Source organism: Vanacampus margaritifer, chromosome 9 (assembly GCF_051991255.1).
Source record: "Vanacampus margaritifer isolate UIUO_Vmar chromosome 9, RoL_Vmar_1.0, whole genome shotgun sequence".
Lineage (NCBI taxonomy): Eukaryota > Metazoa > Chordata > Actinopteri > Syngnathiformes > Syngnathidae > Vanacampus > Vanacampus margaritifer.
In genome coordinates this window covers 17,872,619-17,900,145 of record NC_135440.1, presented here as the reverse complement: position 1 = coordinate 17,900,145, position 27,527 = coordinate 17,872,619, and the positions used below count along the sequence as shown (strand labels likewise).

The following is a 27,527-nucleotide window of genomic DNA, read 5'->3' as shown; positions in this document are numbered from 1 at the left end:
TGAGCCTGTTTCTTCCACTTCCTGGCAGGATGACGCTGCACGCTGAAGAGGTTCAGACTCAGACTCATCAAATGAAATACTGCTGTTAAGACTGCTATGACTGCGCATTTGTAGCATTAACGCCCTTGTTCTGTTCTCATATAATTTATTATGTTTGATTTACAGGGGCTCTGTTAAAGTGATGAAGTCCTGCAATGAGGCTATCATTTACTAAATAACTGCAAAACTCAAATCTAAGATTATACAACTGATGAACTACACCTCATATTAGTGTGTAGTTTTGTTTGTCCACATAAGCGTGTTTTTTTGTTTGTTTACATGCACACAGCGAGGCCTGTGCTATACTGTACTCATCTCGATACACAGACCCTTTTAAAGAGGTATGACTCAATGCAATGAAACACTAGAAGGATTTACAGGTGCATCACAAAAAATGAAATATTGTGGAAAACTTTTTTCAAATGAGACTTTATTTCAGTACTGCATTTCAATTCAAAAGATGAAACTCACATATTAGATTTACTCAACTCGCAAAGTGAGATAGGTCTTTCTCTATTTTTTTTAAACGTAATTTTGATGATTACAGCTTACAAAAAGAAAAAACGAATTGCCTACAATATAAAAAATGCTCAATTTTCATTGGCTGATGAGTGTATTTAGCTGTCAAAATTGACATTAACTCACCTCAACATAATTATTGCGGTACTAATAGAAATATTAGGGCGCCAAAGTATTTAAATGAATCTCCTCAACGCATGTCGTCATAATACGTTGTTGGCACCAAGATTCCACAAGATAGTGCCTTGTATTTATTATTATTATTATTATTATACTACCATCGCATTTAGCCTTTTCTATTTTAATAACAAGTAAAAAATAGTAATGAGTTATTAAGTAGGGAGCATAAAATGGCTTTTTAGAGAATTCTTGTGACGCCTTGTCACCTCCCATCGACCTTCTTTAAAGCTTGCAGGTGTCCGCCAGATGGCGCTATTCCCCCCGCGCACTGACACATACACACTGACACATACACGCGTACACACGCACACGTACACACGCACGGGTCACAGAAGTTTTAAGTGATTCTTACGCATGCGCACACGAGGCTGTTTGTCCAGTTTCGCTGGTTTGACTTTTACCAGCGTGCGAGCCGAGTTTGCGGTTCGCTGCATGCAGTGCTTTTGAAGCTCGTCGACCCGCGGGGGGTGCTCTCATACCGGCCCAGATGCGCGAGACTTTCCTCCCCCCTCCCCGGAGCGTGTGACTAAGGGGTTCCCACTGCAGAGAGTCACGGCGGGATTTTTTGCCCCCGGTGTGTTGGTGGGCAAACGGCAAGGAAGCAGGCGGCAGGTGCACCCGGGAGAGAACGGGGCAAGGCGGGAGGAAGGGGAGGAGAAGGAGGGCGGAAATCAACTGGTTGGCTTCCCCATTAGTATGTGTGTCTAGTCCCCGCGTCCTGCCTGAGCCGCCGAGTCTCCTCCTGTGCCTGTCGACCGAGTGACTCTTCGGCCCGGGGAGAGGACGCCGAGCAGACGGGACTCCCCCTCACTCCCGTCGTGGGACTCCGTCCTATCACGGAAGGGAGAATGATGGGCTTTTTGCGCCGGACGTTCAGCCGCCGCTCGAGAAGCCGCTTCCAGGCGAGAGATAGGGACGAGCGGGACGGTACGGCCGGAGGAGGGAACCCACTGCTCATGGCTCACCAACAGCAAGTCGTCCACGCGCCCGCCGTGGTCACCGGGGGAGCGGCTGTCCACATCCCGGCTGCCGGGACCGCGAGGACCGCCATCACCTGCCGGGTTCTGCTGCTGGACGGCTCGGATGTCATCGTGGATTTGCCCGTGAGTGGTTCCGGTGGAGCGCTTGGGGGTTTTCTGTATTTCCACTCGTAGTGTTAACTTTTAACTTAGCTTACTTTTTTTCGATAGCTAGATAGATGGTTTCACTTAATTGGTTTGAAAATGGATATTTATTTACTACAAGTAATTTATCCTTGTTCATGTCATGCCAATGAAATGCTCTTGTACTACAGTAGATGGTTGAAAATCGAATGAACCTGTGTATACACAAAAATAATTGTGTGCTCACTCAGTCAATCTACCTAAATCACATTTGTTTAATAGGAATTTGGTTTTGGCTAAAAATGTTCCCTAAACCTGATTTACCTCTTACAGTACCATCACTTTGGTGATAGTAATTATTGGACTATTGTTAGCAAAAGCGTTTTATCAGTCTGACTTCAACTGCTTGAAAACTGGCAAAAAACGAAAGTAAGACAACTATATGCAACTGTGGTGTTGACATGAATCAATGATGCTGGCAGTCGCCTAACAGGTTTAAACGGGCCTAAACAAGCACTGGCTTCATATTTGACCTACTCTTGCAGATTGATTGCATGGTTGCACCAGACTATAACCACAGATTGTAGCTACAGATTCTTCAATGCTATACAACCAAGATTGTGTTAGTAGTGTAATACTTATTTTCATTGCGGGTCAAAATGTAGTTATGGTTGCCCTCAAGGGGCTGTGCTCAAAAACAATTTTTTTAATCTATGGTTGTAAGGACATTTTAGTATGTGTCTTCTGTTTTTAAGGATGCAGATGAGTAAGAACGGTTTGTTTACATTTGTTCTTGCTTTAGCTCAATTTTAAATCTCGTCATGATGATTTAAATCTTTTCTTGACGACGTCAATCTCATCTTGATGACTTTGAAAGTCGTCATGACTAGATTTAATCTTGTCTTGACCTTTTTTCTTTCTTTCTTTCTTTCTTTTTTTGCTAGGTGACCCTAATACGCTGTCGTAGATATTCATGATGATGATGATGCTGTTTAAATGAGTCAATGAGCTTGGCGTTTTCCAAAAGCGCATCGCTTGCCAGAAGCAGAGCTGCACTGTGTTTAAAGGGGAAGTCAACCCCCCTAAAAAAAAAAAATCTTGACAATAATATGTTCTATGCATTCCCACTAGTCTAAATACGGTATTTTTGGTTAATATTGCGTTAGTGCAATATGAGTTAAGCAACAAAATCGAGCTGTTTTTATCCGTATCAGAAGGCGGCCATTTTGCCACTTGCTGTCCAGTGACATCACAGTTGCTCAGGTCTCAGGTAACGACCACTCACAGCTTAGCTTCAGAAAACAGGTGATTGTTTTTTTTTTTATATTGATTGTTAATACTGTATGTGTCATTTTAAAGTGACTTATAATTTTTCCTCAGTTTTTATTTTAATTTGTATTACTTAATTACTGCAACATACACCAAAGTGACAACTTATGAAAGCAATAAAATGTACCGCTTTATAAAAATACATTAAATTCAAATTTAATCTAACAAAGTTGAGTTAGAACAGCTGTGTAAGTTTCTCACATGGCCCCTTCTAAAAAACGAATTGTCCATCCCTGAGCCAAGATTGTGCTATGCTACATCCACAGATTGTGCTAGAACACAGGTGGGCAAACTCGGTCTTCGAGGGCCGGAGTCCTTCAGGTTTTGGAGGTTTCCCTTTTCCAACACAAGCTGATTCCAATCAACAGGATCGTTATCAGGCTTATATCAGCTGTGTTGGAGAAGGGAAACATCCAAAACCTGCAGGAGGACCGAGTGTGCCCACCCCTGTGCTAGACTCTAACTGAGAGGCGTGGCCTCGCCCGGTTCCCTGTTTTGACTTTAGGGAAATTCACCCGAACAACCAGAACGTAACCAACTTCCTTACCCTTTAGTTTTATTTTTACACCATTTCCCTCTCACGTCAGAATTCCCCTCATCCTCCATTGTACCATCTTAATCTTTTTATTTTTTTACATGCCCTCTTGCTCATCACCACTTTCTGTCCTCCTCCGTCCATCCTTCTCCGTCCTTCCTCTATTCCCAGACTCCCTGATCTGATTTGGTGTCACACACGTACAAGTGTGTGTGTGTGTGTGTGTGTGTGGGTGAGCGAGTGTGTGGGTACGCGTGCGTAAGTGCCTTTTGGTAAGACGGTTTCATTTTGAAGGTTGCGTGTGCGTCACCTCGCGCCGCTTTGCCCGCGTTTGCGTGTGAGTGTGTCCAGCTGGGACTCGCAACAACAACATGTAGGTTCCAACAAATAATGCAAAGTGACACATGGCTCATCAGAGCGGCGGCTTAGTCACAGATGTGTTGCAACAAGTTTGCTCATGTCCTCGTGTTTCCCTGGAGGCTGCGACACAGGTGAGCCCAGCCCCAAAAAATCTTATTAGACGTCCATCATTTGAGACTACTACACGTCCGACCACTGTTGCTGCTTCAACAGGATCCAGGTCATGACCTCAATCACCCTATGCAGAATGAGCAAAGTTTATTTTTTTATTTTTTATTTTTTATTGCCTCCCGCCCTCCCCTCATCTCTCCAATCCTTTAAAACGTCTGATTTCCTCACACACTCAACAGGAAGTTTGGATTGGTTATCAGGATCCAAAGTACAAGGCTGTCATCTTTTCACACACACACACACACACCCTTTCGTGTAGGTGGAGGCGGTTCACTTCCGTTTTTCTTAAATGACAATGAGGTCTACATGAAATATGGGACACAAAGAGTTCTCATGTGGTTCATGCTATTTTTCTAGTAAAAGTCTAAAGGTCTTCCCCGTGAGGATATTCTGCTTTTGACCTAAATGCAACACAAACAGTCCACTCCAGGCAATGAGAATATTTTCATTATTTATATCAGGGATGACCATGGGCATAATAATCAATTATTAACTAGACTTATATTATGTGGAGCTAATTATGGATTATTTGTTTCTTCAGGAAATATTTTTCAAATGATATTAGATTGTTTTGAAGGTTCTCGTGCAAATAAGCCATGGTTCACCATGCTACATATACTGTACTGCTGGGCCAAGGGTGTGTCCAGCTTTCATTACCATGATGACCGGGGGTGAGGTTCGGGCAGGGGTCTGCAAGCTGCGGCTCTGGAGCCACATGTGGCTCTTTAGTCCCACTCCTGTGGCTCCCTGTATAGCTCTAAAAAAAAAAAAAAATTGTAGAAATTATTAATTACTTTAGCATATTTTTAATTTTTAGATTAAATGTTTTTTAATTAATTATTACGATTTTTTTAATGAATAGATAAATATTTTTTAAAAAGAGTCAAAAATTGTAAATTGTCAGAAAAAGAGAGATGAAAGGTAGATGAAAAAATTAAATCCCTAAACATGTTAAAAATGAACCATAAAAAAAGGAAGAGGAAAAGCAGAAGATTACCATACAATGTACACAAAATTGGCAAAAAAGTCAGAAAATGTATTTTTATAAAGGCAGGAAAGAAAACGTTTAAAAAGTAACTATAAAATGTCCCAAAACAAAAGAAGAAATCACGAAAATTATCATTTTATGTACACAAAATTACCAAAAAGTCTGAAAATTTATTATGTTAAAAGTTAGAAAACAAAAATTAAAAAGGCAACTATAAAATGTCCCAAAACAAAAGAATAAATCACAAAAATAACCATAAAATGTCCACAAAATAGCCCAAAATGTCAGAATTCAAATTTATAGCAAAAAGGCAGAAACAAATGTCAGAAAATAGCCATGAAATGTACAAAAAGAAAGAAAAGAGACAGAAAACCACCATAATACAGTATGTTCATAAAATCGACACAAATATCAGAAAATTGACAGCAAGACAGAAAAGCCTAAAAATGTATGAAAGACTAAGTTTGAAAAATTACACACACAAAAAAAATCCAAAGACGAAACGTAGAACAAAAGGAATCTCAAAAGTATTGGATGCTGCATATTTTCTGTCATGGTGCAGCTTTTGGACCCCGCAGTACAGTAGACTAACAATTTGTTTAAAGCTTTTGTGGCTCCAAACAGATTTTTTGTTATTTATTTGGCCTAAAATGGCTCTTTTGACAGTAAAGGTTACTGAACCCTGGGCTAGCGGCTTCTGCTAGCATATGTGGAGTCCAGGGTGTAGTTCGAGCCCCGCTTCAAAATGGTGGATCTTCGGCATTCATTGTGGGGTTGCTAGTTAAAGGGGAAGTGAACCTCCAAATTTTCTTTACAATAGTTAATCCGACTACATGTTAATACTTGGGCGGGCCACCCAAGTAAACGGGCCACCACCCAAGTAGATTTCAAGAAAATGTCATAAAAATGTACCAAAAAAATTAATAAATGTCGCGAGTTCACCCACCCAAGTTTATTCTAAATCTGTGGGAAACACTGTCATAATATTGCCTTTGTGAAATATGAGTTAAGCCGCAAAATCCACCCGTTTTTATCCATTTCAAGGGCGGCCATTTTGCCACTTCCTGTCGACTGAAAATGAGTTGCTCAGGTGACAACCATTCACGGCTCACCTGTTTTCTAAAGCTGAGCCGTTCCAGAGTGTACCCGATGTCATGGGTAAAGTCAGCTAGGATAGGCTCCTGCTAACCCTTGACCCCAATGAGGGTAGTAAACAGTGTAGGGAATAGATAAACTCTGACGACTTTGTGCTGTGGAAATGTTGTAATGGGCTGTTTTGGGTCACATTACCTGCCCCAAAAAAAAAAGCAAAAGAGTCATTTTACCGAGAAAAGATCAGGTTACTTAACATTCACAAAGCCCCTTTAGGAAACAATTCACTTTTTTGTTCTTCTGTTGTAGAGCAAAAGCAAAGGCCAGGACCTTTTTGACCAAATCATGTATCACATAGATCTGGTGGAGGCGGATTACTTTGGACTGCAGTACATGGACTCAGATCAAGTCTCGGTGAGTCCTTGACACGCACGTTAACGACCTTACTTTTTTGCCTGCATTCATTCTCGCTTGCTGCTTTTTTTTCCCAGCACTGGTTGGACATGTCCAAGCAAATCAAGAAACAGATCCGAGGTGAGCTCATCTCTCCTTTTTTATTGAAGAATCCTGAAGTGCACTTGCACGTGTAGGGAGCAGGTGGCACGTTATCAAATGTTGACAGGGTGATTAGCATTAGCAGCCGTACCCTTGTTTGCTCTCCTGTGCGAACACGGAATGTGATACATTCGCAAGGGGAAGAGGATGTACACAATACGCAACCTGTTTGCAGCCTGCGCATTCTAATGAGATCCAATACAAGAGCCTCTGGAATTGACACAAATATTGGACGAGGGGGCTTATTTACTCACCTGCATAGAGCGCCGGGAGTCGGGGGATGCTACTAAACGTTATGATCCGTGTTGGGCACGTTACCCTCAAAAAGTCATTAGTAATGACTTATTATAAAATGTAATTCATTTAGCAATGGAGTTGCTGTTTTTGTAAAAAATAAGTAGTTACTCAACAAACTGATTTTTTTCTGCTGTGTGTGTCGCTGACCTCTGATGTGGGGAAAGTAATTGTTGTCTCTCCAGTTTAATTCATGTGTGAGGCTTTGGTGCTGCTGTTTTGGTTAGCAACGGACTTTTGTATTATAGTGGATGTCTATTTGGGCAAATAGAGTGCTACCTTTTCCGGGGCATCTTTTAATTTTATTTGTGCTAGGGCTTTTTTTTTTTTAAACCTTATTGTTTACAGTATTGTACAAATGCATAGATATGTGTAAAGTAAGGATGCCTAGTGGGATACTCAGTGGTTGTCTACTACTATGCATTTTCTATTTAAACAATGTTTATTTCTCACCCAAAGTCAGTTTGGACGGGCTTGTGTGCAAGATTTCCTATTGAAAAAGTAAGACATTAAATTGTTGAGCACGCCTTATGTCCTTCCTTCTTTTAGATGGTCCGGCATTCCGACTCTTCTTCCGAGTGAAATTTTACTCCTCAGAGCCAAATAACCTACGTGAGGAATTCACAAGGTAAAATAAAAACTCTTTTGGCCTGGGCCTGATGATGATGATGATGAGGTCCAGAAGGGACGCAAGGCTAATTACTTTTTTGCCAAGGGAACATTGGGATAAAAAAATAAATAATAATCCCAATAGCTTGGCTTTCTAGAGCAAAGTGTGTGTACTGTAACAGATCAGGGAACAATTAAGCAAAATGTGTGTTACATGACATTTTGATGCATGTCACTCTCGCTGCAGGTATCTGTTTGTGCTGCAGCTTCGACAGGACATTTTGTCTGGCAAGTAAGTCTTTCCTGTGCACTAGTAAATTGTTAACTCATGCACTCCCAGCCATTTTCACTGAAGCAATCCTCTTCGCTCCCGGCATTTTTTATTTTTTTTACTGGATCCTGAATGATTTTGCGGTGTGGTTCACAAATGGGCGTACGTACGTGAAGGCACTCCAGGGGGTACGTGAGATAATAAAATATATTTTAAAAGTATATGTTAGTATTTCAGAAAAATATAAGTTCATAAAATTAGTTTTATATTGTATTCAGAAGGGTATTCAATTTCAGTGTCCTAAAATTGCAGTATCTCCCCATTTTACCAAAATGGTTTGACCCAATTTGTCATATGCTATCTAGAATCACCTGTCAATCACTTGAAAACTTTATTTAAAATTTAGTTGTTGTTTTTTTGTTTTTTTACTAGGATCCCAAAGGAGGACACTTAATGTTGATAATTTTTATGTGCACAAATCTTTATTTATAATTAAATTATTTTATTTTTTTCCAAGTAGTTCAAAATACCACATAAATACAAAGAGAGTTCCAAAGTAAAAAAATAAAAAATAAAAAATAAAAATCACACAACGGTGGCACAGCACTCGGTTTTAAGTATTTGTCTTTCTTTTTTCAATCAGAAATGCTTTGCGCTGGTTAGGGGGCACTTGGCTGAAAAAATATTTCACAGGTGGTAAGTCGCTGAAAAAAGGTTGAGAACCACTGTTCTATTGCTATAAAAACATGATACCTACTAAAAGAAAGATTAGAGTCTGTTCTTTCTTTAGGGAAAAAAAAGTATATTTCTATCTGTTTCCGTTTTGCAGCAATTAGCATTAGAATATAGCTAAGTTTCATCACTATTCACAAATCTGCTTAGAACTGTGGGTAAATCAGCTTGTTTTCAACATGGCCCTGGCTGATCTCTTATACTCTGCTGCCACCTGCTGGTCGTTTTTGTAATAACTACCATTGCTTCAATCGTTTTGTGCAGTTGAGAAGCTGCATCAAAGCCTTCTGTATGCTCTAGCATAAAAAAAACAAAAAAAAAACGGTATAAATACGTCTTTGGGACACTTCAAACATTTAAAATCTAATGGAGACCATAAACAATAACATGGCCTTTTTGTACTACACGCAATTTGACACACTGTTTTGTACCATCAAAAATACTACCATGTTTCAGGTAACCAAACATGCCGAGTCAGCATAAACCACTGCTGGTCCCTCAACGGTCGAACATGTTTGTCATTGTAACATTTGAGGATAGACCGCTAAACGCTCAAGTGTTAGAAGTGAATACAGGAGACCTTCTTCCTCATTTTTTGTTGTTCATATGTCTTGTTGTTGTTCTTGCTAGCGTGTTGAACGCATTGTGGTTTTCCCACTGTAATATTTTCAAGTTCAGACCACCCAAGGCATTGACAGTTTTGTCATTTCTACTGAGTACTACATAGTTGTGGGGCTTTGCAGCCTGTGATTTAGTCATAGTCTTCTTTGAGACACTCAAGCGCGCACACACAGGCGTAGCTGCCCATCTTGTCCCGGCTCTATCTGGGCCACAGATCCCCCGAGTGCAGCTCTATTATAACACTCAAGATCAAGATCTGAAGAGGTGATTATTTTGGGAAAAGGGTTGGTCCTCCTTTACACACACACACACACACACACACACACACTCGCGCACAGATGATTGTATTTGATTTGCCGACTGTGTGTGGAGCAGTCCCACTGAAAGCAGCTCATCACATCGGTCTTACCCTTTCTTTTTTTTTCTTCCCCTCTCTTCAGATTGAAATGTCCATATGATGTCTCAGTAGAGCTGGCCGCCTATTGTTTGCAAAGTGAGTAGACTTAACCTCCAAGATGATTTTATTTCTTTCAAACAATATTTGGACAGGAATGGAAGATATCATTTTTGATACCAGTTAAAGATTTGTGGGGACGTGTTGAACGTGGTGTTGAATTAAAACCCTGAAATATGATTTTTTTTTTTTTTTTTTTTACTCCCAAAACAATGATTGCATTACATACTTCAAATACAAATAATTTCCAATATTATTCTGCGCATGCTTTTTGGCCACAACATTATACAGAATATACTTGCACATGCTAATGAGATCCAATGCAAGAGCTTCATCAAATATGCACACATTCAAACAGCTGTGTGTGATGCCGTGCAGATCTACAACACTACAAACGTACTACTCGAAAAGTAAACATGTTTTAAAATGAATGAATAATTTCTTGATATGAATAATTTTTAAGTAGTTGATACAAAATGGAGTATATTCGTCTTTGTAAAGGGTCGGGATGATGTTAATCATTTCTTAAAGAAATTGGAGCAAAATGGGGTAAGCAGGTAATGTTTAATTACTTAAATACTATACATACATCAATATGTGTTTTCTTTATCTAAAAATTAAAACATTTATTGTTTTTTTTTTAATTGTTTTTTTTTATTACCGTACACTGGTCAACACACATTTTGGTGCCAAGAATCGTTTCAACGGTTTTAGGGTATTTTGATGCTGCTGAATTAGAAAAAGATTTAAAAAAAATCCAAATTGGGTCTAGTTTTTGAGATATTCCATATTTTTGATATTAAAAAAAAGTGCTAATAGTACACAAGATATGACACTGATATTATGGTACCACTTGGATGAGGCTGTATCAGTCTTTTCCAGTACGTCCATACAGCATTCTTTCATTTTTGCTGCGGCAATCATAGCAGAGCCCCATCCATCCATCCATCCATCTTCTACCGCTTATCCGAGGTCGGTTCGCGACGGCAGCAGCTTTAGCAGGGAAGTCCAGACTTCCCTCTCCCCAGCCACTTCAATAAGCTCCCCCAGCGGGATCCCAAGGCGTTCCCGGGCCAGCCGAGACACATAGTCTCACCAGCGTGTCCTGGGTCGTACCCGGGGCCTCCCGCCGATGGGACATGCCCGAGGAAGCTTCCGAACCAAATGCCCGAGCCACCTCAATTCTGCACATACCGTTCTTCGCATACACACCACTCACATTACGTCATATCCGCAGACAGGGCTGGGAAATTCTAACCCGAATCCAGTCTGAAAACTATTGGCCAGAGGCTTGCAGGAGTACCCATTGTGAGCAGCTAAGGTGTTAATCTACTAATTAGAAGTCAAATAAAAAGCTTATTGTAAAGTTATTTTGGGGAAAAAAGTTCCATATTGCAGCTTTAAGCAGTATTAGCAGTACGCAAATGTAAAAACAGGTGACGTCAAAGCACGAGCACTACTTCTAATAATGATCAAAGTAAATTTTGTAAACTGTCAAACCACATTCATTATCAATCAATTAATTGTCAAAAATATTGATACCTCAAAAACTAGAGCCAATTCAACGAAACACTTGTCATTTTCAGACTCATCAACCCCAATTTTTTCAGTTTATATAAAAATGCTCCATTGTCTCTTTGCTCTCCCGTCATGCATCTCTGGTTCTCTTAGTCTTTTCCTTTTCCGTATGTCCAGGCGAGCTGGGAGACTGCGATCCTTTGGATCACTCTCCCGAGCTGGTATCGGAGTTCCGCTTCACTCCCAAGCAGAGCGAGGCCATGGAGGAGGACATCTTCGGCAGGTGGCGAGATCTAAGGTGAGAATTAATCCGTTTTCGGTGTCAGCGGCGCCGTCTCCTCCTCTGCCATTCAGATAGCCGGGCGACCTCTCGCTAGCCTGTGTGAAGGATTAAGGGGGATTAATCCTCGGAGGGTCTTGATTGATTCCGGGCAGTATTTAACCCAGCGGCGGTCTGATCGTTCCCATCTCGGATTAGATTACATATGCTGCGCTTTCACTGAACCCACTGGGCCGCACAAGGACAAACGGAGTGGAGGGCACGAATCACCAGTGCAAAGTTGTCAAACTCCTTGTTGTCATTTTCAGGGGGACGAGCCCGTCTCAAGCCGAGATTTCCTTCCTCAATAAATGCAAGTGGCTGGAGCTTTACGGCGTAGATATGCACTTTGTTAAGGTGCGACTCACTCATTTATTGCATGTTGGCGTGTATTCTTGAGTGCTGAATGTGCATGTGGTGTCATCAGGGGAGAGACGGTTGTGACTACGCGCTGGGTCTCACGCCTACTGGCATCCTGGTGTTTGAGGGTTCCAACAAAATTGGGCTCTTCTTTTGGTAAGACATCTTTCACAATCTTTTTTTGCGCGCGCACAAAGTGGTTGTGATTCATAAGCAAAATGTCAAACATTTATGCGGGGTGTCCCCTGCTGCTTTTTCTGCAATTTAAATATCAAGATATTTAGTGTCGTAAATACTGTCGAGGTCATGTCTTAAGCAGAATTTTAGCATAGTTGATTGTCACGTAGGTGTTGAAGGAAGTTATACAACTTGTTTTACTGCATAAGCAAAAAGAAAATCATGTCGTGGACTACAGCCAGACTAAATAAAGCAAAGCTCCTCGCATCTGCTATGTGTCAACCTAAGAATTAAAAAAAAAGTTAGTCAGATGATAAACATTTTTAATCATAATTAATCGCATGACTTCAATAGTTAACTCACGATTAATGGAAAATTTTATATCTGTTCTAAATGTACAATAAAATAAAATAAAAATTAAAAAATCTGAATTTTCATACTATTGTTAACGTAAAAGTGGAAAACTAATATAAATATGGCTGCATCTTTTGATTGATACAGTAATTTTATAATAATTCATAAAATTGAGTTGAAATAAAAAAAAAAAAGTATTGTACTGTAAGTGTGATATTGATTTATGTTGAGGTCATTTTCTGCCACTAGATGGCATAATTGCATTTGTACTACATTGGTGACAGCTCAGTGCTTTTTTCTATTCATCTTAAGAGCTATCTATTCTTTAACATGAAATAACCTGTGAAATTCTGCATATTTTTAAAATCGCAAAATACAACTTGACCCCCAGTCTGCACAAATATATGCATTATTATGAAATTTATTACTGCTAAATTTTGACGTGGATGTGTCTGCTGCGTTGCGACCGGAATTCCAAGTAAGGGGCAGTCATTAATCGCACATGAAAACAAAATTGTGGCGTTAGAGGAACTTTAAGTTAACTCAAAATTAACAAATTTGAGATAATTTGAGGGGAGAATGTATTTTGTGGGACATCCTTGCTCAAACAACACATTTATTTGAATTGCATTTACTAATGGTATAAATATAGCTTAAGCTCAAATATAACATTTGTAATCTATGTGACATTTAGGCCCAAAATCACACGTCTGGACTTCAAAAAGAGCCGACTCACTCTAGTGGTGGTGGAAGATGATGATCAGGTTTGTGTCTTCATGCCAGCATGCGCACACGCACGTCACAATGAAGTCATTGTTGGCTGGACTACAAATATATCTTTTTTCCGCTTCGAAGGGCCGCGAGCAAGAACACACGTTTGTGTTCCAGCTGGCCAGCGCCAAGAGCTGCAAGCACGTGTGGAAGTGCGCCGTAGAGAGCCACGCCTTCTTCCGGTTACGCCAGCCAACCACGGGCAAGCCGGGCCGCAGCGACTTCACGCGGCTCGGCTCTCGCTTTAGATTCAGGTAAGCTCTCATCGTTCACTGAAACGACACGATGTGATGTCATTTACCACAGGAAATGTTTTTGACATCATCAAAGCAGATTAAGACATGAAACAAAACCTGTATAATTTTAAGTTATCCTAAAAATGCATTTCTTCTAATTACAATAGCAAGTCAACCTTAAACATTTCTTGACAATAATATGTTATTATGTGACCCTATATGACTTATGTAGCAAAATCCAGACGTTTTTATCCTGTTTTCTGAAGCTGAGCTGTGATTGGTTGTTACCAGAGCAACTGTGATGTCGTCTTCACTCGACAGCAAGTGGCAAAATGGCCGCTTTTTTTTTTCTGATGAAAGATGAGAGTCCAATCTTTCATTTGGTAGTATGTGTGTTTCCATAGTCCAAACACAACATTTTCTGTGGACCTTGAAAGATCAGTCGAAATGCTTAAATCGGCTGGCACTGGCGACAACCCGTTTCTGAAAACGTCTGGCAGTCAAAGAGTTAATAGATTAAATTAGTTTTTTTTTCTCTCATAAGAACAAAATAATAAAAGTAAGCCAGTAGCAAAAAAAAAAAACTAGTGATGTTTGCTTTGTCTATGGTTATTCGTATCTATGGTTACATGAAGGTGTTCCTATGGCGACCGAGATATGCCCTTCGTATTGTTTTCCTTCTCACTTTTTATCAAAGCAAATACTCTCACTTGAATGACACTTCCTGTTATTTTTAAGAGCAGCTCTACAGGGCGCACCCTAGTCGGCAGACATGTTCTAATAAGGCGGAAACGTCTTACCTGAAACTGAGTAATTGACCCAGTCACTTACAGTACAGTACGTATGATTATTGTTTATGAGGATACATTATCACCTTAAATGACAAAATGTTTTCATTAAATTCCAAATGTCTGGTTCTTGAGCTGTAGCTACAGTGGCAGCGAGAATAAGAAATAAGAAAAAGAATAAGAAAACAAGACATAATTCCTGGTGTCTGTCAATGTCAGCGGCAAAACAGAGTACCAGGCGACTCACGGGAGCCGGCTGAGGAGAGCCAGCACGTTCGAGAGACGGCCCAGCAAACGCTACCCCTCCCGCACGCAATCACTGGGCAAAGGTGAGTCTTAACGGCACACACAATCGTGTACATACAACCTATAAGAACCTGCGACACGTCGGCTTTTCACACGCCTCTGTGAGTCATAGTTGACAGTTGGCTCCTATACACTCGTCAACCACAACATTGTGTGCGCTTGTACAATTCAATCAGAGCCGATAATGCTTAGTTTTGATTGACACTGTCTGTCGGAGAGCTATTAATATAATTAATGTTTATTAATGTGGTTGAAGGTTGCAGTGGCGCAAAACTGCACTGCATCACGCCAACATTATAATACTTTGTCATTATAGTCAGTTTAGTCAGCTCCATTTGTCTCCAATGTTTACAAAACACTACAGACACTTATGTTCATGCTTTATGGTTATGTACTCCGGTTATGTATTTCTGGACTAAAGTCTTAGAAAAACTTTCCGCTATTTTGGACTGTAGGATACCTTTATCTCCAAACTTGTGTTTGCTAGGTGACCTAACAACAACTGACTTACCACATAAACAATTTCAATCTACACTTGTAGCCCTTACTATCGCTAAAAAAACAATTCTTGTTAACTCTGAATATCGACCAATGGTCTAACCTCCTCATAAATCACATTTTAATGGAAAAAATATCTGCCTCAAATAAAAACCAAATATCAAAATTTATAGAAACATGGTCTACGTAGATAGAATTTTTTAACCTAATTCTGGTTACTTAATTCTGTCTGTTAGCGAGAGCCATGTTAGCGAGAGCCACTACATCGTGATAACTTACATTGATGTTTCTGCATTTGGCAATTTATTATTATATTATATTATTAGTATGGCATTTTTTTTAATGGGCTTTAGGTGAACTGATGAATACACACACGCACGCGCACGCACGCACATGCACATGCTCACCCACATACAAAAAAATAATTATATATATATATATATATATATATATATATATATGTGTGTGTATATGTATATATATGTATATATATTTAAAAAAAGAAAAGAGAAAAAAAACGTTGTTTTTTTTATTTATTTTTAAAAAAAAAGGAGAGCAATGATGATGTCAAATCGAATGAACAATACTGAGCTCTAGAAAAAAAAAGTCAGTTTTTATTTTTGTTGTGATATTTTTCAAATTCAGTAAAAAAAAAATCCTTTGTTTTTCTGTAATTTTTATATTATATTATTTTATGTTATATTTTATTTATATATATATGTATATATACTGTGTGTGTATATATATATATATATATATATATATATATATATATATATATATATATACTGTGTATATATATATATATATATATATACTGTGTATATATATATATATATATATATATATATATATATACTGTGTATATATATATATATGTATATATATATATATATATATATATATATATATACTGTGTATATATATATATATATATGTATATATATATATATATATATATATACTGTGTATATATATATATATATATATATATACTGTGTATATATATATATATATATATACTGTGTATATATATATATATATATATACTGTGTGTATATATATATATATATATATATATATATATATATATATATATATATATATATATATAGTCAACAAGTAAAATCTACCATATATTCTTTTTAATTATCTGAGCGAAAGATAATTAAAAAGAAAAAAAGGTCAATAGACAATGAGTATGAGTGGCCACAGAGTAAAACCAAAATAAATAAATTTTCAGTAAAACCCTGAAAGCTGATGTATGATTTTAAATGACAAGATTTTTGCTATACAATGGAACCTGGAAACTTGTGCTTTGTTACCCGCGGATTTGCATATTAGCAGATTTTTCCCCGTTGTTTTTACATTTTTGTGGGGAGTACCCTACTTCCCCCCATTTCATGGAAAATGCTTATTGAATGTTCATCGACATTTTTTGAAGAACGTTCTTGGTTACAATTGTTTTTTTAAATGCATTTCAATGGGCGCCAATTATATGCGTATTTTTGCAATAATAGGGTTCTACTGTAATATATGGTTAGTTTAAGGTAAATATTCTAGCCATTATCAGGCAACAAATATTTTAGTCCTGTCTCCACTGCTTTTGTGAAGACATCATTTTCAACGCAGCTCTTGTATTGGATCTCATTAAACTTTGGATGTACTAAAATGTCTGGTGCTTGTATAACCATAATACCAGACAATAGTTTTAAGTGCGGGCGTCTTGAACTAATCACTTAGCAGGTTGGTTTGAACAGACCGCTTCCCTTTATCGCGTCTCACGCTAGCTGATCATTTACCTTGATCGCTTCAAGAAAGTGCCTCACATTCCCATCGCTTAAGACTTTTAAGCGGCACCTTTTCGACTACCCTCAAAAGCACCCGCTGTCATTCTCCTTTAATCCCTGCTCCAGCCAACACATTGTTGACACGTTAGTGCGAGAACACACTGACATGCCTGTACATTCACTTGTTCTTTGCTAACATTGTGTGTCTGTGTTGTCACCCTTTTTTTAGTCAGTGGCATTTCTCCAGCCAAGCCGCCACGCATCAGGTAACACGGCAAAAACCCACGTGCATGCAATTATACGGGCATGCACTTAATATAAGTGCTGACTGCATTAAGATGGTCACGGCCATGCAATATGTTATTATATTGATTTATATAATAGAGCTGTGATTTCAGAAAAGGAATATGATGTCCTGTTTTGTCAGTCCCTGATTTGTCATTCAAACTGCCTACAGGGCATGAATGGAAACAATTTTCTATGAGGTGCTCATAATTAAGCCTCATGATTAAAAAAATGTGTCTGCTAGATTATGTATTACTGTAAGTTTATTTTTAAGTTGTGAAGTCAATTATTATTGTGCTCTTTGTAATTGTTCTGGTAAGAGGTTAGCATTTAAATGTAGAACAACAACCTTTACCGCTCCTCTCATTATGACTTGTCCATCACCAGGCAGACACTCAAATAGTTTAATTTAAGGAAGTCACGTGTACTTTAATGTTTGTTTTGTTCGTTGTATTGGAAACCCAAAATGCGTCATAGCCTGGCCACTTTTTGAGTTATTTGATGAATACTGTATGAGGAAATTACAGCAATGTGGGGAAAAAGTTGTTAAGAGATATTAAAGATTTTATTTGTATTTTTTTATATATATGTATTTGTTTATATTTTTGCATTTTGTCAAAAGTCCCAATCTATCAACATGATTTTAATGTACAGTAGTCTTAGATTAGAATGCAGTCGAGATCCTCAACGAAAAGTGTCTTAAGGAGGTCCGCTTCATAATAAACACCATGCATTCATTATAAATCACTCCCAAATATTCTGAATCAATTCTATAGTACGTAGCCAATTTATATTTGAATCACATTGGTTTTAACTGTACATGAAACTCAAGTTAATCTGCGCCCGCTGATAGTTGTCATTCTTTCTCTGCCTTCATGCCAGCCCTGATCCCAGCCTACATGCAGTGAGTGACCTCAGATGACCTTCTTACACACATGCACGCGCGAATACGCGTATACGCACACATTCGCGGCATGTGCAGGTCTGGCTTCGTCTGTGCAACATTTTAATTTTCGCCATCTCTACAATCCTCTCCAGTACCAACATAACATCCCCGTGGCGGGTCACGAGGCGTGGCGCCCGTCCCACCCCACCTACACGCCCTCCGTTTACCTGCAGCCCTCCGGACACACGGCGCCGCACAGGTAGGATGGAGGCGGGGACGTCTGTCAGACAAGGGGGTAACGTCAATAGGGCGGCACCACTTTTTAGTATAAGGGTGGGAAAACTTGCTCAAGGGCTGCATTAGATTTTTTAATCCATCCATGTATCCACTGTCCGAACCACTAAGTCATTTGAGTCATAAGTCAAATGAGGAAAGAATATATAGAATATATATTTTTTATTAAAATGTTGATGATTGATTTAATAACAATTAATTAAAAAATATTAAATTAATATGTTTTTTTGTCATAAGTCAATCAACCAATTATATGTATATTTAAAATGCATTCAATGAGGCAAATTAAAAAACGATTAAAATGTATCTAAAATCGTTTAATGCAAAATCATTCTTACTTTCAATTGCAGTATTCATAATGTAATTATAAATAATTATAATTATTATTTAATGCTTGTGTTTGATTTTTAAAACAGACATATGGACCAGGTCATTTATAGATGAGATAAAAAAAAAGTAAAATCTTTTTCTTTTGACAATTTTTTTTTTATATATATATATATATATTAATAATACATTGGATTATAACGAATGACAAATTATTAAATACATTTTAACATTAAGCAAAAATGTGTGTGTGTGTGTGTACATATATATATATATATATATATATATATATATATATATATATATATATATAAATTATTATTAAAATGTAAATGTACTTTTAAAAAATATATATTCTCAACCAATTATTTAATGAGAAGGATGTAAAAAATGCTTAAAATGTGTATGTAAATTAGTTAAGTGATCAAAAATGTATTCTCGTTTTTTTATTATAATTTTTTAACCAACCAATATTAAATCAAGATTATAAAACCATGTTAATGTGTTAATATGTACACTTTATGTAATTTATTAATTATATCTAATTTACAGCAAATCAACAGACCATTTTTAATTATTAATTAATATAAACACATCAAAAATAAATAATGTACATGCTTTTTAACTAAGCTAATTTTTTTATGAAAAAAAAAAGCCTAAATGAATGCAACAAATAGAAAGGCTGATTTGTAAATACTCTGTGGGCCCCATTCAAGAACAGTGTGGACCACATGTGGCCCGCGTGCCATATTTTTGCCTACATTGTTTTCGTGGCTTTGGGAGAACCAGCCTGCAGGGCAGGTTTCTATTTTTAGATACCATAGTATCTTTGTTTCCATCTCATGCCATGTCATGCATCTCATATGTATGCATGTACTGTGCTGCGTGTGCTTGTGTGTGTTCAGACCTTCTGTCGGGGCCCCTTCCTCCTCTACCAGTCCCGTGTCCAGTCACCCCATCGCCCCGGAACGAACCAGCAGCTTACACTACGCACCCATCATCAGTGTCGTTCACAAGGACAAGGTCATGACGACACTTTGACCTCTATTTGACCTTGGACTTACTCAGACTGCCCCTTCCCAAAAAAGAAAAAAAGCAAGAAGACCCTCATCATCATCATCATCATCATCATCCTCCTCCATTATTCATCACATCTCCACATCGTGCGACCAGTAGACACCTCTAGAATGTAACATGAGTCATAATAATAGCTAAGTTTGCTTGTGAGTGATTCGATTATATCCCATAATATCTTTGTTGCTATGGACTTGAGAAATAACCTGCCTTATAGCAGGAGTGCGGAAACCTGTGGCTCGTGGGCCATTCATGGCCCTGTAGAGCATTTGCTCCGGCCTGCTATGAAATTATAATAAATAAATAAATGTGCTAGGCCAGTGGTTCCCAAATTTTTACATAAATGCTACATAAAAAAATAAATTTAAATCTTGTATTTATTTCTTTGACACCGCACATAAAAGATATTTCAAAAATATCTGTAAATGGCCTTATTTTTTTCCGGAGGACTGAAATGTCCATTGGTAGGAAAAGAAAAAAAAACGCTTCCCCGCCTCTGTTTTACATTTTCATTTTGTGTGTCTTTGTTGAGATTGCAGGAAGCAATCAAATGACAAAAGTGCTTAAATCTTGTAATTTTCCAGAGGTTCCAAGGGTCCAAACATGCACGATACTGTATGCTGCTTTCGGGATGCTGCATGTTTATTGCTGCTTTATGCTAAATAGTGCACTGTGACATCATGAATGACAGTTATTGATTATTACCAGTTGTTTACATATGCTGTACTGTAATGTGGTTTTGCTGTGATAGTGGGTGGAGCTCTATTCTGGAATCACATTGTGCCTTAATGAAGTAATAAATGGGTTTTTGCCATATTGCTTATAAAAATAAATGTTTCATGTTATGTACTGTAAATGTGTCATATGAACGTATTTACAGGAATGAAATGGAAATATAGAAAAAGAATATGTATAAATCCCAAGAAAAAAATTCAATGTCACTTTAACTTTGGATCGCTTTTGATGCGTCGTCCTCAGCTTCCCTCTCAGCGGACCCGCCTCCGACCATCAGCTCAGCGTGGAAGAGAACGAGACGTCATATTCCGGAAAGGTCCATCGCCGTCAGCGCCGCCACACGCACAGCCAGGACACGTTCTGCCACACGCATAACAAAATCAGTGAGTACAAACACTCTGGGAAACTGCTTATGCATGCGCTATTTATATCAGTCTTCAGGATTTCCTTGAAGGCATTTTAGGCATCTTCATAACCGATATTGTCAATATAAGGGCCGTGTTTTCTGTTTGATAGACGAGCCTTCCGCTTGATTGGATATTTCACTTCCATGATGCAGTTCGCGGTAGGGTTGTTCCTTGTAAATTAAATCATGCTTGACAAGGTACAACAGCAGTTAATCATCTAATTTCCTCTTTGCCTTTTAATACACAAAGCCTTTGTCGTGGGTATAAAAAGTCTACACACCCCTGTTCAAATGCCAGGTTTGTGTAAGATAGTTTATTATAAAATGGTCATTTTGGGGATTTCTTTTGTTTTGGGACATTCTATAGTTACTTTTTAACGTTTTCTTTTCTGCCTTTTTAAATCAGTTTTTTTTATCATTTGCAATATCAAATACATTTTACGCTCACATTCTGCCTTTCTTTTTGGACATTTTACGGTTACTTTTTGAACGATTTGTTTTTTTTTCTTCTTTTTTTCAATTAGTGCTGTCAAAGTCAAAGCGTTAACTAATTAATCACAAAAAGTTATCGTATTAACGCTGATTAAAGGCTATTCATTTTAACAGCGGATGGTTACGTGAAAGTTAGCACAGGTTGTGTTTGAGCAATAAACACAACTACATGCATTCAAGTAAAGCATTTATGTGCGACATTCAGAATATTTGTTCGTGCCAAACTATTTGGGGTAAAAAAAAAAAAACTGTTTTAAATTAAGTAACTAATTAGAAAAAGAGGAGGATGAGCGTGTGCAGTGGATCAAAAAATGTTGAAGACGCCCTCATAACATTAATTGTTAATAAGCCTTTTTTAATTCAGTGATTTAATCAAAATTCGAAGATGTGATTAATCTGATTTTTTTTTTTTTTTTCGTTTGACATCTCTATTTATTAAATTTTCTGACATTTTTGGTAATTTTATGGTAATTTTCTGCTTTTCCTCTTTGTTTTGAACATTTTATGTTCACTTTTTGGACATTTTTAAGTATTTTAAAACTTTTTCATCTACCTTTTTTGTCTTTTGACATTTTTAAATATTAAAATTTGTTTTTAATCCAAACCATTAATTCAGTTAAAGAATATTTGTCAAAAAAATAAATAAGTAAAAAATATACATAATTTCTACGATTTAAAAAAAAAAAAAAAAAAATGTTTTTAAAACTTTTTTTTAAACAGTTTTTTATAGAGATCCACAGGAAGCCACAGAAGAGAGACTAAAGATTGCAAACCCCTGCCCTAATGCGTTATGTCTTGATTTTTCCGCTAGTGTGTCGAGCATCACCCTGTCTCGGAGACAAGTTGGACATGTCTCCGTCTTTCCGCAAGGCCGTGGAGTCAGACAGCGAATGTCCTGCGTGGCCCTCACTCTGCATCAACATGGACAAGAAGGTCAGACACGTTTTCACATTGACTTTCTTCCACTGCTGACAAGACGAGACGTTTCCGGTCTGGCCTCACTCTCCTCCTCCTCTTCCTCCTCCATCTGCAGGGAGAAGAGAAGCAGCTCTCGGAAAAATCTCTCCACCCTTCAGCCGCCTCCTCCCCGGCCCTTCTTCCAGACCACCTCAAGTGTAACATTCTGAAGGCCCAGATGGAGGCGGCTTTCAGGGTGGGTTCCATACTGTGCATGATCTCCGGCGAATGTTCTCTTTATAATGCCTTTATTTGCATATTTGCATCTTTTTTTCCCTCCCCACCAAATAAAAATAAAAGGATGGTTCAATGAGTCCGAGAGGGAAGAACTCCAATGTGCCTCTCAAGGACAGGCAAGTTCTATTGAGCCTTTCTTCTCTTGGGCTTTCTTTCTCTGTGCTTGTTCCCACTTACAAAAGTGAAGTTTCATAATGTGCTCACATGTGCTTTAGTTTATTTATTTATTTATTTTTAGTAAGTGCTGCCATTTTATTTTATTTCAATCTTGGCTCAGGCCTGAAAAATGAAATGAAAGAAAATGGATGGATGTTTAGTCACTACTGTATATACAAAAATGTTGTCGGCAGGTATCAGAACTCCTCTCAAGACTCATCCGCGTCCAGTTTGCCAGCAGACAAAATGTCGCCAAGACCAAAATCCAGCCCGTGCGCCAGCCGCAGGAAACGTCTCGTCCGACAGTTCAGCTTGTGAGTTAAATCAAAACACGTCAGTGGAGTGCACTTGAATCACGTCTGGGCTCCTTCCTTTGTTTTTAAATTGAAATATTTTAATGGACAATTTGTTACATAACTCCAACAAAACGATGTAACAAGGAATGTAACACATTAGGCACCACGATAGAATACATATAAGCTCTCAAAAGGCATTTAGTCAAAGCACTTTCCCTTAATCCACTAAGATTTTTATTATTTTAGAGAAACTTTTACTGTATTTAAACTGGAAGTTTGACAACATGGCAGCAGAGATCTACATGGAAAATAAAATGGTGGAAAGCAGACCCATGAATAATAATTAAAAAAAATAAAATGTATACTGTAGATTGGTGACTTAACTTACAAGTTTAACTCATTCACTGCCATTTTTTTTAATTGTACATTTAGAACAGATATAAAATTTATGATTAATTGTGAGTTAACTATTCTAGTCATGCGATTAATTACAATAAAAAATTAGGAGCGTCAGGCAATTAAAATCTTAATTAATTGCATGACTTTACGAGTTAACTCGCGATTAATCAAAAAAAATTCTAGGTTTTCATACTCTTGTTAACAAAAGTGGGAAAAAAAATAGAATAGTTCAAATTCATGTTTGACGTCTATAACCGTCAATGGCAGTGAATGAGTTAATTTGTTCCATTACCACACTCATAATTCAGAAGAATCATCTCAAATCAATTATTTCTGTTGAAATGAATTGAATGCTGTCAATCCGTTTCAAAAACATGTTTTTATGTAAAAAAGAATAAATAATAAAATAGCACTCTACAGTATTGCACTTAGCATAAACATTGAAGTTAGTGCATTGTACTTTGGCCACCAGGGGGCAGTATATTATACACATACATGCAGTATACATATACTGTACATGTATACACAAACAAGTCGGTCACAACTACTTAGAGCTGCTGTAATATAAGTCATTTTATACAGAGGATGAAGAATGTATCCGTGTAAGTGTTGTTTTAGTGTCTGTCTACATTTTATTAATGTTTGTCTGTTGCTTGAACGTTATAACTTCTGCCACATCTATGCTAGGTTTGTTAGCATGTCTCTTAGGTTTTGCATTGTGTGCTAGCGTTATGCTAGTGGACTTTTGGAAATTATGTGTTTTAGTTAAATACACAAAGTGTGATTCTCTTTATTTTTATTTAAAAACTTGGATGACATAAAACAGCTTGATTTGGTCTCTTTTTTTGGAGAAAATTATATATAATATATATATATAATTATATAAATAATTGTTCACTATTAGCCTATTGTAATGTTTACTGCAACCAATTAGTGCTTTTAACTTAAATGTATTTTTTTTATTTTGGGGAAAACAAGAAAAAAAAAATTTTTTTAGCAAGCACATTGCTATAAGTTAAAAATGACTTAAGGCAGTTAATAGTAATAGTAGGCTAGTGATACACTTTATTTCAATCCTTCATTTTTTCCTTTTCTTGCACCTTAGTAACCATGAAGATGAAGACAACCTTCCAGAAGCCCTGGCAGCCATCTCATGTGAGAGCGCAGCCAAGTTAGGCTCTACTAATTCATTGGACCAACAAATCCAGCCCTCTATTTACCCACAGGTAACACACGCACGCAATCCAACACTCGTCACAAGAAGTTCACGGGGGAGAATGTATGAGGATTGTCCTTGTGTGTGTGTGTGTGTGTGTGTGTGTGTGTGTGTGTGTGTGTGTGTGTGCGTCCATGTGCATTCCAGGTGGACAATGTGCCAACACTGGAAGTGGCTAGTTCGTGCTGTGTCTCCCCTTTGCCTTCTCCCCACCTCTCCCCTTCGTGCTACTGTAGTCCCCTCCCTCACTTGGTCCCTTACCTTGCAGCCCATCACGACAGGTAACACCTTCGTCCTGTCATTTCCTTAGCGGGACACTTTGTGTTGGACCCAAAGATGTGTGGAAAGTCTTTTAATATTTATTTAATATTCTTGATAACAGGTTAAAGGTCAATGTATGAATATGACAGTATTTGTCCTTCTGTGCACTTTGAGTAGAACCGTGTATTGCTAGTTATGGCTTACCCACAGCCTTAATTCGCTAAAAAATAAATAAATAATAATAACAATATGATAGTAATAATAATAATAATAATAATATAACTTCAGCTTGCAGTGGTTGTGAAATTCTTCTTTATGTCTGCATGACTGTATCATACTGCCCTCTGGTGGCCAGGTTGCACACACCAAATGTCATACAGCAGTTGAAGACTGTAGTGGGAAAATACACACAATTTTGTGAGAACCAAGAGTGTACTAGTACCGGTACATGGATCTTAAGCAGAATATTTGGGGTATCAAATGCTTGGTGAGGTGTGGTGAAGGGAACTCAATCTTTACAGAAATTCATTGTAGATGTACCTAATGTTATGTCTAAAACTGACCTTTCATACAGTAGTGGGAAAATAATCTAATTTGAAGTACCTGTGTTTGTATTTGTGTGTGTTTAGTGGAGAGGAACTGAGGCTGGACAGAGAGAAGATCCTAAGAGCCCTCTTGATGACCGAGCTCTGAGAGCGTGTCGCTTGACACCCTAATGTGGAAGCTGAAGCCCCAAATGGCGTTGGCTGCAATCAACATTTGCGTATTTTATTTATTTATTTTGCATTATTGCATTCATCATATGCATTCAGAATGGAAAAAAATATATTTATTGTACATTGCATATAAAAAGTCTTCACACCCCCATTCAAATGCCAGGTTTCTGAGCTTTAACAAAATGAGACCAAGATCAATTATGTGAAATCTCTTTCCACTATTATTGTGACTAAAATCTGTTCAACTCAATTGAAGAAAAAAAAAACATAATCTATATAAATATTATCCTTATATGGTGCTAATGTGTCCTGACTCCCATTTAACTTGAGTTTGAATGTGATTGATTCATTCTAAATGACCAAACCAATTGTTGAAAGAGGGTGTGTACACTTACGCAACCACATTATCTCACTTTTGTGCTACTTCTCATCGTACATTAATAGTGGAAAAACTTTCAAAAATGATTCACCTTGGTCTTGTTTTTTCACGTCACAAAAACCTGGCATCTCAACAGGGGTGTGTCGACTTTTTATATCCACTGTCCTCTGCACAGAGGCCGTTATGTTATATTTGCTGAAGAAGTGTCCCTTTAGGCTCTCTTTCTACTCATCCAAGTGACACTATAGACTGTATTTCAACTTTTAGATGGAATCCGAAGCGACTTGCGTGACAAAGGGGTCTATTTTTTAACAATTTGAATGTACTTGGCATATTTCAGAGAATAACACTTCAATTGTGTCTTGAGGCATGAGATGGAGGTTCAATTGAACATAACGTTTGTATCCAGCTCAAGCTTTGTCTAGTGCATACTCTATGGACAGAAGTATTGAGACACCTGCTATTACACCTCTATTTCTGTTCTATAGTTCATCCCAATATGAATTCTTCACTTTAATCCAAGCATGCCTTTTTCTTATGGACCTCACTTTGTTGACTGTGGTACAGTCATTCTAGAACAGAGCAGAACTTTTCCAGCTTTTTAATTAACAAACTCTGTTGGGAATGGGATTGGGGGGGGGGGGGTCTTGTCCGATACCTGGATTGATTATGAGAAATTGAAGTGCAAGCCTTTTTGTGCTGATTGTGTTGCATGCTCTTTTAAATAACAAAGTGTAAACTTGATCCTTAAAGTTCTTCCTTTCACGTTGATTTTTCCTCTCAGAAAGTCATTTTAATGGGAAATTCTGTACTGCCATAAAAGTATTACATAATTTATTTGTTGTTTTGTTTATTAAGAAATTATGGCATAACTTAATTTTTTTAAAGTATATATTAATAACTTGGAATGTTTTACAATCATTTTTTGGGGGTTCAAATTTATTAAAATATTTAAAACTAATATAACGAAAGAAAAAGCTTTAAAGAACAACAAGGTTTTTGTATGGCATAATGAAGTATAAACTGTATTAAATTACTTGAGAAACTTAATCCCTAAAAAAAAAGATGTTACTGAAGTTATAATACACAAACTATTGTAATTTATCACAATACTGTTTGTTGGGAGGGATTTTAAATAAAAATCCTAATACCAATTTGTTATCATTTGTATCATTTTTATTAGAAAATGAAAAATCAATAACAATGCATCCAATTTATATAATGCAGGAGAAGCCGTATTTTATTTTGCTTTTACACACTCAAAGGTATTAAAAGGTGAAATAACCAACAGTCTGGGTTTGAATAATTGATGGATGGAAGGATGATAATAAATGAGCTATATTGTCAATTTACATACTTAATTTCTTTCCTTTCTATCGTTTTTTTTTGTTTATCAATAGGTTATCTTAAAATGCCCACTAGGAGGAGACAAATGTGCTCCG

General features: G+C 37.5%; 1 protein-coding gene across 2 annotated transcripts; it reads left to right on the top strand.

The window, feature by feature from the left end:
- The first annotated feature begins 1,054 nt into the window (after window positions 1-1,054).
- Window positions 1,055-27,239, top strand: epb41l4b (erythrocyte membrane protein band 4.1 like 4B). Of its 2 annotated transcripts, XM_077575723.1 has the most exons (23): window positions 1,055-1,841; window positions 6,626-6,730; window positions 6,808-6,850; window positions 7,715-7,793; window positions 8,022-8,066; window positions 9,839-9,891; window positions 11,548-11,668; window positions 11,959-12,046; window positions 12,117-12,205; window positions 13,275-13,344; window positions 13,436-13,605; window positions 14,595-14,704; window positions 17,199-17,235; window positions 18,137-18,158; window positions 18,293-18,399; window positions 20,814-20,953; window positions 22,280-22,401; window positions 22,502-22,621; window positions 22,726-22,778; window positions 23,013-23,132; window positions 24,619-24,739; window positions 24,877-25,010; window positions 25,620-27,239. In XM_077575723.1, exons 1-23 carry the CDS (start codon window positions 1,587-1,589, stop codon window positions 25,681-25,683), a joined length of 2,268 nt encoding a protein of 755 aa, XP_077431849.1. In that variant the 5' UTR covers window positions 1,055-1,586; the 3' UTR covers window positions 25,684-27,239. The 2 variants fall into 2 exon arrangements, with proteins under 2 accessions (XP_077431849.1, XP_077431850.1); XM_077575724.1 differs by lacking the exon at window positions 24,877-25,010.
- Window positions 27,240-27,527: the final 288 nt, after the last annotated feature.